At 48.9% G+C, this 12475-nt stretch overlaps 1 protein-coding gene across 1 annotated transcript in view; it reads right to left on the bottom strand.

Moving 5' to 3' along the window:
- Positions 1-12475, bottom strand: part of ANO2 (anoctamin 2) — a 295498-nt gene that overhangs the window by 185644 nt on the left and 97379 nt on the right. Inside the window, exons 7-9 of the mRNA XM_037846197.1 lie at positions 10059-10114; positions 8989-9030; positions 2119-2183 (exon numbers count right to left, since the gene is read on the bottom strand). Of these exons, the coding sequence (XP_037702125.1) occupies positions 2119-2183; positions 8989-9030; positions 10059-10114 (163 nt within the window). The remainder of the gene's footprint in view (positions 1-2118; positions 2184-8988; positions 9031-10058; positions 10115-12475) is intronic.

Raw genomic sequence — 12475 nt, 5'->3', positions numbered from 1 at the left:
AGGCAGCCAGGGTCTCTGAGGTCCCGAGCTTGTGTGATGAAGGAGCCTAGGAAAGAGCTGCCTTTGGCAGAATCAGAGAACTCATCAAGAGAGGAGCCATTTGGGAAGGAAGTGGGAAATGAGGAGTTTAGGGTGGGGCCTGCTGAGTGTCTAGTGAGTCCCATGTCATCTTCCTACACCCTCCATCCCACTTTCCTCCTTATGAGTCTTCCAGGTGCCTTCTCTTGGCTTCCCTGCCTCTGCACCTGGAGCCCCTGTGCCATCCCTCTTTCCTTCCATTCTTCCACTCTCCCACTGCAGTGACTTCTCTTTCCAGTGGTGCCTGGAGGTCACAGGATTCCTTATGCCACTGCACAAACAACAATCCAACAACAATCCAGCCGCCCACCACAACACACACCCTACCTTATATTCCATCCCCACCCTGCCCCACCTGCCCTTCCCCTCCAGCTGGTCCAAGAGACACCTGAGGCTCCAGCCTGGGCCTCCCTCCTGGCCAGCCTTGCCCAGGGGCCGCGGGCACTCCCTGCCCCATCCCGTCTGGGAGGCATGGCGGACGGCCTCCAGCTCACTCCGACACACCATGCCCTGTCTAGACACAGCTGAGCTCTCCAGCCTCAGGAAACGCCAGGCCCCAGAGCAGGACTCTGCTCCAAAGGCAATTCTTCCCATGCAGGTGAGGCTGCTTTGGTGGCCAAAGCAGAGTGCATGTTGGGGCCATTTCCCACTTAGCTGGCGGCGAGTCCCCCGAAGCCCCTGGGGAAGACACAGGGCTCTTGGGTAGGGAGAATATTTGTATTTTTTTAAATCATACTTTTACAAACGAATGGGCAGTTGGAGAAAACAGGCGACAGAGTGGGTGGCCACTTGAGATGCAGGGAGGAAGATCAAAGCCCACCAGGAATGGAGGAAGCAGCTTCGGTGTGGCCCGGAGAACAGTCTAGGTGGCACATGCCACACAAGAGGCAGCCGAGACATGGGAGGTGCTGGGGCCAGGGACCCTCAGTCACAGGCACCCCATCCCCTCTCCAGCTTCAGCTGGAGCAAACACCTGCCGTCAGGAGACATCCAACCAAGCTCCCTGTTCCCTGAGAGGGCCCGTCACATCTCTGTGTAGGAGGTGAACCTGCCCAAATGCTGGCCCCCATGCCACTTTCTTTTTCCAAGAAGCTGGAATTCCTCCCTCTGGACTCAATCCTTCTGGCTGCTGCCCCTCTCACAATCCCAGCCCAGGGCAACAGGCCAGGAACACTCTCTGTGTCTGCAGGCCAACTAATTAGCTCTTTAGAAGAGCCACTAGTGACCATGCGGCAGTGACTCCTTTGTGTCATACAGGGGGCATCCCCCTGCAAGTCCAAATTCCCCCTCTTTTCCACACACTCAACCTATTACCTCACAGATCCCTAATTCAACCTCCCAGTTTAAGAAAACCAAAGAGGGAACAGGACTTGCCCAAAGAAATGACTGTACTTAGTGGAGGACGTGGACTAGAACCCAGGTCTCCAGATTCTCAGCCCAGGTTTTTCCCACTGCCCAGGGCAGCCTCCAAAGATTCCAACTGGGAAGGCTCTAGGGAGCCACTAGGGATTTGGGTTTGTTTTTTTCAGTTGTTAGACCTACCGCATTCCAGTGCAATCTTTCAAAGGACCATCACCAAGGTTCTATAGAAAGCCCACATCCCCTCTCAGGCCAGATGGCTTATTCTCCCTGTGGTTAGCCAGGTATTCCTTTCCCTCCTCTTCCTTGGCCAAGGCTGGGGCCACCCTGGGCATAACCCAAGAGTCCATTTCCCCCAAGTCCTCCTCTAGGACAACCAGACAAGCTGAAAGAGAGACACCTCCACTCATCCCTCCCAACAAGTGACCAGGGAAAGAGCCTACAGAGCCAAAGATCTCCAGATGGAAGCCATAGTATATCACTCCACATCACTGGCTGCCCACACAAGCTCCATTCCCCTTCTCGGTCCCCCAGCTGCTTCACCAGCCATAAGACATGGAGCAGAGAAAAGCAGACTCCTCTGCTTGGCCATCAGGCCACCAGGGACCAAGGGGATTAACAATAGCTCTTTAGGGATGTGCATCTCCAGGCTTCTCCCAAGAGCCCCCTCCCGCATCTTACCTGATGAGGTCAATAGGTTGAAACTTGTAAAACACTCCATAGCGTGCCCATTCTTGGTACAGCAGCTGAACACAAAAAATAGAGGAACAGGTTAAGGTTGGAGAGGGCAACTGTTCACTTTATTTTCTCCATTCTACCAAGTAAAAATTTTATTCCCAAAACACAGCTCCTAGAAAAATTCTCATGAGACACCTGTAAGAAGATGTCCAAAGAAGATGTGTCCAGAAACTGGCTACAGAAACTGGCTTCTCCTCCCCCAAATAGTAAAGGCGGCTTTCTTCACATGCCAGGGCAGATCTATACCTAGTGAGCATCATCCCTCCTTCTTTATTCCCTGGCCTTGTCTAGTCCAGCAAAATGAGCCCCTGCATTCATTTATTCGATGTTTTAACAAGCATTTTTTATGCATCTACTACAGGCCAGACACTCTTCAGGGAACAAGAAGTTGCTGCTGTCATGGAGCTTACATCCTGGTGTGAGGAGACAAATAGTAAACAAATAAACACAGACGATTGAGAAATGCCATGTAGAAAAATAAATCAAGGTAGTTGGGTAGAATATGAAGGAGGGGACGGGGAGCTATTTTAGACAGGATGGTCAAGAGAGGCCTCCCTGAGCTGAGACTGAAGGAAGTGAGGGAGCGACCCATGAGAGGAGCAAAGAAATGTGTGTTCCGGGCAGAAAGACACTGCTCCGTGCAAAGGCCCTGAGGCAGGTCCACGGGGTGTGCCTTAGGAAGAGCAAGGCAGTGGTGTGATTGGGAAAGACAGCATGAGGGGCTAATGGCAGATAATATCAGAGACTCCTGGGGGGCCCAGATCATTCACGGACTGGCAGGCCATACTAACAACTCTGGATTTCACTCTGAAGAAAGCCAGTGGACAGTTTGCAGCAGAGAGGAGGAACAGTCTGCCTGAGACTGCAGAAGGCTCTCTCTGGCTGCTGTGAGAAGAACAGATGGGGAGCAAGGTAACAACAAGGAGACTAGTGTAATGGCCCAGGCAAAAGATGGTGGTGGCTTGAACCACAGTGGTGGTGGGAGAAGCAGTGAGAAGTGGTTGAGTCTGCTTATAGCTTAAAGGAAGAGGCAGCAGGATTTACTGTTGGATTGGATGTGGGGTCAAAGAAAATGAGAACTTGGCCTGAGCAATCAAGTGAATGATGACTCCATTTACTCAAATGGGGAAGACTCTGGGAAGAATAGGTTAGGAGGAGTGGAACCAAAAGTTCAGTTTTGGACTGTTTATTTGACATGCCCATTAGGAATCTGAGTGGAGATACAGAGTAAGTAGCTGGATATAGAATTCTAGAGTTCCAAGAAGAATCTATTCTGGAGGTGTAAATGGGGACTTTATCAGAGAAGAGATGACTTTCAAAATCATTAGACTATGGATGTGACTGCCAAGGAGGAGAGAGTCAATAGTGAAGAGGTCAGAAATCTGGACGCTGGGATGCTCCAATGTTTACAGTTCAGGGAGATGATGAAGAACCAGCAGAGGAGACAGAAGGAGCTGGCAGTGGTGGGAAGGAGATCCAGAAGGGCACAGTGTCCTGGAAGCCAAGTGAAGCAAATGACTAGATGTGTCCAACACTGCAGATAGGGCAGGTCAGATTAGAATGGAGAAATGACCATTGGATTCCAATAACTTGAAAGTCACCGATGATCTTCACAAGAGAATGTTCAGAGGAGGGGTGGGAGCAAACACCTGAGTAGAATATATTTAAGTGGATAACAGAGGAAATGTACCAAACACACTAGTTGATGCCATCTTGTGATGTTTTTACAGCAACTTTGGCAAAACTGGCCCATGGACAAAACCACACCCAACCCCAGGGGCAAACCACATCTAATATTTTAGTTTCAACCACCTGACCAGCAAGTTCCCCAGTTCATCCATGAATAAATAAATTTAATAATAGACCATTAGTTAGGCATCATCTAGATATCCCTGCCAAATAGATGTTGACACATAGTCAAATTATGTCTATAAATGGTAGATTATGATATGGTTGCCACCGTGTTCTTTGTTTTCTTTACACATACATCTCTTCCTATATCACAGAATTCACAAGAAATTCTATCAGTGAGAGTCTAGTCAAATCAGATATTCCGGACATCTAGTTGAACACCATCCCCACAGAAAGCCATCCTTTTCACAAAAGAATCTTTCAAACCATGATATTAAAATTGCATTCCCATTAGAGGATAGATTTGGTGGTCGTAACTCCCAATAACTGGAAAATAAAACCAGAAACTACACAGACTCTGATGGAACAAACTATACCCACGGTTGCTACCATTTGCAAAGGAGGAAACCCAGACACAAAAAGGGTTCCAACAGGGCAGGATGGCCAGAGGAGGGTTTACTTCATGAGCTGTGTTGCTGGTTCTAGGGAGGAGGCTCCTAAACCCATCTCACTGTTACTGCTCATTTCTTCCTGCCCCTCATCTTGGGTGCTTCTTCCACCCCAGGCTTTCGTCCCCTCTCCCGAGTATGAATCCCAAGCTCACCAGCACCTGGTTGTCCCAGTGACATCATTTGTGGCCCAAAGGGAGGCCAGCTTGCGTCAAGACATATAGCCAGGGCGTCCCTTGAGGGCTGCGGGACATCACTGCCAGCCACATAGGCTATGCCCCACCCCCCCCAGAGCAAACTCCTCGCCAAGTCTCATGTCCACATGAAACCTGGGCCTGGGAGCAACTCTCTGCCACTGCCCAGGAGGGAAAAAATGAAAATGCTTCAAAGATCCAGGATGGTCCAGTCAGCTTGGACCCAGACACATAGCCAAGCTCACGAACCTTGTCCCAGGTTGGATCCCAGACCCCGCTGTGAAAAACTTCCAGAAAGTCCCTTTCTCAGGGTCATACTTTCTCAGCCCAAAGGAAAATATCCCTGGTTCTTTCACAGTTTGTGGCTGTAGATGAGCATGGGCCAAGAAAACTGCAGAGTTACCGAGCTGTTTGCACTATTGAAGTCCACATGGGCACACAGGAGGGTTTTGATCATCAGGGAGTCCCTGAAAAGAGAGCTGGAGCTTCAGGGCATGAAATATAGAAGGTGATGCAGCAAGCAGGCCTTGATGCCTACTTGGTTCTGCCCAGGCAGGTGCCCACATCCCTCCAAGGCAAGGAGGGAGGTGTAGAATGCTGCAGACCCTTTCCCCCATCTATGAATGTTTACTCACACATCGTTAGAGACCAACGAGAATATGCTAGACTCCAGGTTCCAAGGTCCCAAGGAAGGATGCTCTGGAATCTCGGCTCCTTGAAAATTAGCATGGTATGAGGAAAGAGCATGGGAATCCCATGGTAACATAATAGCCCTTTAACCGCACAAGGTCTAAGACCTTCTAATGCACCTCTTAACAAATCTACTTTTTTCTTTAGAGCTATGCCATGTTTTCTCTTCATCCACTGACCAAGCCTACAAATAGATCAGAGAGGGTCTGCAGCTCCTTCTTAATGGACAGTCCCTTATTTCGGGGGCCACGGATTTAATTCCAGGCATGTGTGTCTGACCCCAAACCTTTTTGGCTGGAAGCAACAATCCACAGGGACCACGCTGCTTGGTGGACTTTGAGGGTACACACGGAGCTCCACAGAGATCATGTTCAACAGTGGATTAGTCGATTGAAATCTCTAAGATACTCTAAAGGAGCCTACGTGTTAAAACCCTTTGCACTGACTGATTTCAGAAAACAACAAGGAGTTTTGGTGCCGGAGCCTCTCCAAGGCCACAAGCTCCTCAGAGCAGCTGAACAATGCCAGCTGTGGCCAACTCAGGGGCATTCATGGGACGGCCACAGATCTGGACTGGAGAGACCCAGATCCGCACTGACCTGTTTTAACACTCTAGGTCTCAGCTTCCCCACCAATAAAATGGGAGTTGAGCAGGATGGGAAAATTAATCCTCTAAGTGAAACCAAGAAGAAAAGTATCTTTCTTACCAGAAAGGCAGGTTTTTAAAATGTCAGGACTGATTTTCCTCCCACATTTTAGTGGGTCCCTTTTTAACCACCCACTGCAAAAATTGGGGAATCCAGGCCTAAGGATTTTTTAAATGCTCAAGAAAATCACATCCCAGTGTCCTGCCTTGGGTTCTCCCATGAACGGAAGGGGAAGCCATAGGGAACCAGCAGGAGACAGCCAGACCTCAGAAGATGGTTACAGTTCACTTCTCCAGGATCCTCGAGGAAACAGGGTAGGTTTGGCAATGGGGAACAGAAAGCCAGGAGGGACCCATCCACACCCAGGCTGCTTTTTTCCTCCAGCTGCTCTGGCTTCTAGGAAGGCAGGAAACCCCTCATCTCCAGAGGGAAGGAGCCTTTGCTTAATTACCCTCCAGGAAGGGAGAGACAGAGAGACTTTCAGCCCCTATTGGGGCTGGGTCACCCAGGTTTCACAACTGCACTAGGCAAGCTGGAGTGAAGGAGATTGTATTCTGGAGACCTTCAGCAGCCTGCAATCCACCTGAGATGAGCCTTGGCCTCAGGGAGATCATGAAAACAGGCACAAATAGCAGGGAAGAGTGAAGGAGAAGATCCAGGTAGTGGCAGGGTGGTCACCTTGGGACACCCTTGCAGACCACCCCTAAAGGCCCCGGAGAGGCAATGCCAAACTACACTCAGCATCCTCTCCAAATGCAGGAAGTTCTCCCTTGCATGTAACTAGAGTCCGTCCTGCAGCCATCTCTAAGAACACTAGACCATTCTAATGAAATAAAAACAAATAAATACACTGCACATATTTAGGAGCTTTTGCTCTTTCTTCTTTAGGATACATTTAGGCACTACCCATGTGCCCCTGCAACTACAGAAGTGAATCGAGCGCTGCAGCAAGAATTCCTGTGACTGTGCAGAAGAGGCTGTGTAGCCATGGCTGTAGGGCACTGGCTGGGATTTGGACACGGGTTCCAGTCCTGGCTTCCCACTCATTTATGGTCATGGAAACCAGCGTCCTCTCCTGGGTGGGCATCCATTTCCCAATCCAGATGGCAGAGAAAACCTTCCACTTCCCCCTCATGGCTTCTCTCATCCCCCATCACTGCAAAGCTTGTTTCCCTAACCATGATCCTGGCAGAGGAAAATAAGGACACCAGAACTGACCTGCAAACCCAAGGAAAGCCACGAGAAAGGCGGCCACTTGGTCACATTCATCGAGTATTCTTCTGATACCAACTTTGGGAATTATCCACTAAAATGCATCTCGACCCTTCTGGCTTATTTCCTCTTATTTCCCAGCTTCTACCCATCCTTTCAGCTGGGGATTGCTCAAGGCATACTTATATTGGCCTAAGCAAAACATTTTTTGGAAAATTCCAGACATTTCCAGAAAATGTTTTAACTATTGTTTTTAGCAATAATATTGCATCCCCAAAACAAAAACACATATATTTTTGGATTGTCTAATTTGCTTCTCTCCATTAAGGTAGAAAAAAGAGGGTTGACAGATTTCTCCCATGAGTTATTGCATGGTTCCTTCTCCCTTCTCAGGCTGGGGTCACCACCACCCAGTAGGGGGTTTCCTAGACAGGTGCTGGTGATTACCATTTAAAGGGAAGGGATGTGAAATCAGAGAGCAGGAGGACAGAAAATGTTTGGGGTGAGAAAAGTGAGGTGGGGAGAATGCTTCCTCCTTTGCCTTTAAATCTGATCCGGGACTTTTCAGGAAATTAAACACCGAGACTATTAGCATCGGATAGAAAACAGATGAGGTTAAGACATCGAAATACTACAGCAGATTCCGTGGGCAGGCAGTAAGGGGACATGTGTAAGCAATCACAGCAGTATTTCTGGAAAAGACCTTTTATGTTTTTAATACTTAACACTTCATAACAGGGACTAATAGGCAGGATAAAAAGAAGGCTGCTCAAAAGGCAACTTGGGGGATGAACGATTTTCCAGACAGCAGGGTTGGGGGTAGGGAAACTTCTTGGGCTTCAGTTCCTCGTCCCTCCCTCCTTGCCCACCCTCCTTTGCCCATCAGAGTCATCCAAGGCTGCGGGAAGCTGGGTGGGAGGATGGCATGAGGGGGGTGACAGCCAGAGGGGGAAGTCCCTCCTAAGGAAGCTGGGTGATCCTCGGAGTGCCAGGCCATGGCAGGGAAGGGGACATGCCCAAGTTCCCAAGGTAGCAACGAACAGAAAGAATAGGATCTACGTGGAGGGAGAGACTGTACAGTCAGGAGCCGTAACTGGCATTAGAAGGAACCTTCTTCCTCTCCTGTCACCTCCAATTCCTAGTAGCTCTGAATATACAGCAAACTGATGTTCCCTCTCCATCAGAGTTCTCATCTGTGATTTGGGAGAGGCTATACCTCACTTGCTTGCCCAGACGATGAGACGACTAACTTAAAGATCACCCAAAAACCCGTAATGACATAATAATTCATGTTTAGCAGGAACACTGGACTTGAGGGTCAGAGCGGCTGCAAGCTCCATCTCTGTTTATTGCAGCAGTGTGATCCTAGGAAAGGTGCTCAATCTTTCTTTGTCTCAGTTTCCTCATCTATAAAGAAAAAAATTGGGATGCCCCGTATTTCTCAGTTGGGGCTCTCTGGTCATCTGGGGGTGGATAATGGTTCTGTGTGGGACGGGCTGCTGGTATTTCAGGACGGTTAGCATCCCAGGCCCCCCAGGCGCTAAATGCCAATAGCAACCGCACACGTGCGCGCACACACACACAGAAGCATGTGACAATGAGAAATTTCCAAATGCCGCCTACAGGGTGGGAGTGGAAAAGCCGCTGAAATTGATAAGCAGGTAAGCAGAATATCTGGGACACTTCTGGCTGGTTCCACACCCACCCATGACCTTGGTTGCCTGAAGCACTCAGCCTCCCTCCACCCAGAGCGGCTTCAGGCAGCCTTACCTTTCTATCGTTCATGTCATCCCCTGGACTGTCATATTCACCCTGCGAGAGAGAAAGGGATGCTGGATCAAGCCAATGGAATTATCAAAAGCAGACGCCAAATGGCAAAGGATGTTCTTCTCTTTTCCTAACATCACCCCTCTCTTGCAATCCCCGTGCCTGGAAATGGGCTGGCTCTTCATTTGAAATCATACCAGGATCAGCTTGTGCTCGTCTTTGTCTGTGACAGGCAGAATGTGACATGGGATTTGTCCAGTCAGTGAAGAGAAGATTGTTGCCTGAGAAAACTCCTATCAGGGCCCCCCAATTCAGTAGCCTCCCATAGCATCACTGCGTGATGGATGCTAACGACAGGACCATGAGACAAACAGGGAAGCCGTGGGGGCTTTTAGTTCCAGGGCCAGTTAAGTTCTTGCAGAGTCATCCTGGAGGACATCATTGTATCATATTCTGAGATGTTCATAGCAGCATGCCCAGTCGAGGAAAGCTTTAGTTAAGGCCATTCTGCTTTCTATACTTAAATCAAACCACTGTAGAAGGAATTTTGAGAGATTTCCCTCAGAAAATGTTAAAATAGAAAAATGTTCTGACATGTAATGTGTACCTATAGGTTTTGAGGAATTTCACATCAGCACAAAATTCCTGCATAGAAAAAATCACTTCCGGTCATGGAAGTGACAGTCCTGTTTGTGTTCGATCGGGGCCTGGGTCCTCCACTCCGCAGCCACCCACCCACCCACCTTCATCACTGTCTCCTCCCTTTAACCCTCACACGCCAGGTCTACTTTTCACACTTTCACCCAAAGCAGAGGCAGGAAGTTTAGGGAAAGCTTCAACAAAGAACAGTTCATTTTACCTTCAGGGGAAATAATCAGAGACATAGAATTTGAGAAGAATGGCAAAAATCAAATGGGGATTATTGTCAGCAGTGAGCAGTGCCTGGTTGTCCAAGGCATGTCAGTGTTCCCACTTCCTTCTTGCTTCATCCGGCATAAGGGCAGCCCCTGCATTGCCCACGGATTCCACCCCTGTGAAGGATGCCTGGAGCAGGCAGGTAAAAAGGCACTTACGTCATGAAGAGGGTAGGCAGCCTCGTAGATATTGTTTGCTATCAGAGAGTTAATACCTAAGAAGAAAGGAAGGTGCAAATAGTGACTCCAGGGCAGGAGGCTGGCAACTTAACACCTGTCTTTTCATAAATAGTAAACTTTCGCCCGCCCCTGGTTGAGAACCCCTGCATTCTCCTCTACATCCTTCCAGCCTGGAAGTTTCAGTCAAGCTTTAGTTCTAACTACAAAAACAATATTTTTCTTCATTTCCCAAATGCAAAGCTATATTTCAAGGTCAAAGATGCTCTCTCAAACATCCATTCCTCCTGTCCTCAAAGATTCTGATTGCCCAGATCCTATAACATTCCTCCAACACCAGTGGAGATTCTCTGTGTTCAGTGACAGCTTAGGAAGACTGATACGGATAATTCTAATTACAATCCATAAAAGTATGTGTCAGAGTATCCTACAGCAACCCCATCAGAGTCATTTTGGCTTCTTCCTGTTCCTTCACAGGACAGTGCTTGCTAAATGTCTGCGACTGATGGATCTACTGGCCTAGATCATAAGACCCCCGAAGAGGGGGCAGTGGAGTGGCAAGTCCCAAAATGTGGTCTGGGGAACTTCCAGGAGTACCCAAGACCCCTTCAGGCGATGCATGAGGCCAAAACTATTTTTCTAATAACACTAAGACATTATTTGCATTTTTATTCTCATTCTCTCACCAGAGTAGTGTGGAGTTTTCCAGAGGCTACATGTCATGTAATGATATCATCCCCCAATGGCTACTGGAATGTGTGCTTGTGAATCCTTGTGCTTTGAAATGTTCTCAGTTTTAATACCTAATGCAATAAATATCAACAGCTGTGGCCCACCTAAACAAAAGTGATTTGTAAGAGTATAAAGAGTTCCTGAGACCAAAAAGTTTGAAAGCTCTGCAGTAAAGGATTCATGTTCTAATCCTGACAGTATCTCACGCCACTTGCACTAGGCAGATTCTCCTAAATATATGTGAAATGAAAGAATGGCCCTGTCCCTATAACTCCAATATGCTCAAAACAGAGAGCCTTCTGCTCAGCTTAAAGACACTGTTATTTACTCATTTCATTCATGGTTTTAGCCAAAGACCATAAAGCAGTCTTTATGTCCTGTCTGAGTTGGGAAAGTCTGTCCTGGGTTTCTGGCTTCCAGACAGGAAGGATTATAGCTTCACAATTCCTCGTCCCGAGAATCTGACCAAGAGAGGATCTACATGTAATCAGGAAGAGGGAGGAGGAGGGGGAAGTTTCTGGAACACCCCCTATCTCACACACACTTTCTGCTCTGAACCCTTCTGTAGCCAGTAGTGAGATGAGGAGATAATTGTCTGAGAGGGAAACAAGGAGGATGCCCAAACGCTAAGTGATCTGCGTTTGCATGGCTCTAGAAAGATGGCAAGGTTGGGTAAGAAATCTAGACAACATTCATTCATCAACATCCATGGTTGTCCCCCTGCTGCTCCCACCCACACACCCAGAGACCACAGAGGCCCCAGACCATCCTCTCTCCTCCATCAGCCTCCTCCTTCTCCAGCCTCACCCGGCTCACCGCAGTTCTGGAAAAAGCCTGCCAGCGAGACTGCACCGAGGCCCCATGGGAGAGCCAGGGCTGGGGGGGCTGCAGGGGCACCGGGCAGGGGTGGGTGCTCTCCCCAGGAGCGAAAGCTGAGTATTTGGGTACTGCAGCGTCACCAAGGGGCCGGTCCTTTCCCGATTTAAGTTTCCTCCTCAGCATCAGAAATAAAACATCAGAAATAACTACGGGGGGCGGGGCGGGGGAGTGGGTGAAGGGTGCATGGGTGGGGGAGGGATGCCCAGCGGCACAATAAGCTGCAGATTCATCTTACTCACAAGACTACAGTTTCACTCTGAGCGTCATTAATCAGTCCAAGAACCATAACCACAGCAATGTGAAACCACGCTATACCATTCGAGGGGGGAAGCCCCAAGTCAGGGAGGGGACGATGACTGGGGTGGGGGGTTCAAAGCTACAAAAGGGCTGTCAACATGGATAGAGTCTGAAGCGTCACAGGCAGGGAGGGCCCCAACTAGCCCACACCCCACCCACTACCCCACCTAATCCCTGCACTCACACCCCACGGCTGCCACAGCAGCTTACAGACCCTGAAGACAGCCCCAAAACTGCATGGAAAAAGCTAAACAGGTGTTTCACTTACTTACCCTCCTGCTATTATTTCTCGGCCTTGCTTTGCACAATTGCAAAGTGTCTGGGGAGCAGGCCATCAAGTACCTGAACTCCCAGGCCCTACTGCCCAAGCCTCAGAAAAATCCCAAATCACAGGGGGTCCAGAGCCAGGCACCACACCCCATCACAAATAAAGCTTCCTGTGCTCCACAAGGCCTAAGCTACGGCTCACTTCACTTCTAAGATGTTGTTTA

This window comes from Choloepus didactylus, chromosome 8 (assembly GCF_015220235.1).
Source record: "Choloepus didactylus isolate mChoDid1 chromosome 8, mChoDid1.pri, whole genome shotgun sequence".
NCBI lineage: Eukaryota > Metazoa > Chordata > Mammalia > Pilosa > Megalonychidae > Choloepus > Choloepus didactylus.
Note: the sequence above shows the minus strand (reverse complement) of the source record. Positions and strands in the feature narration are given on the sequence as shown.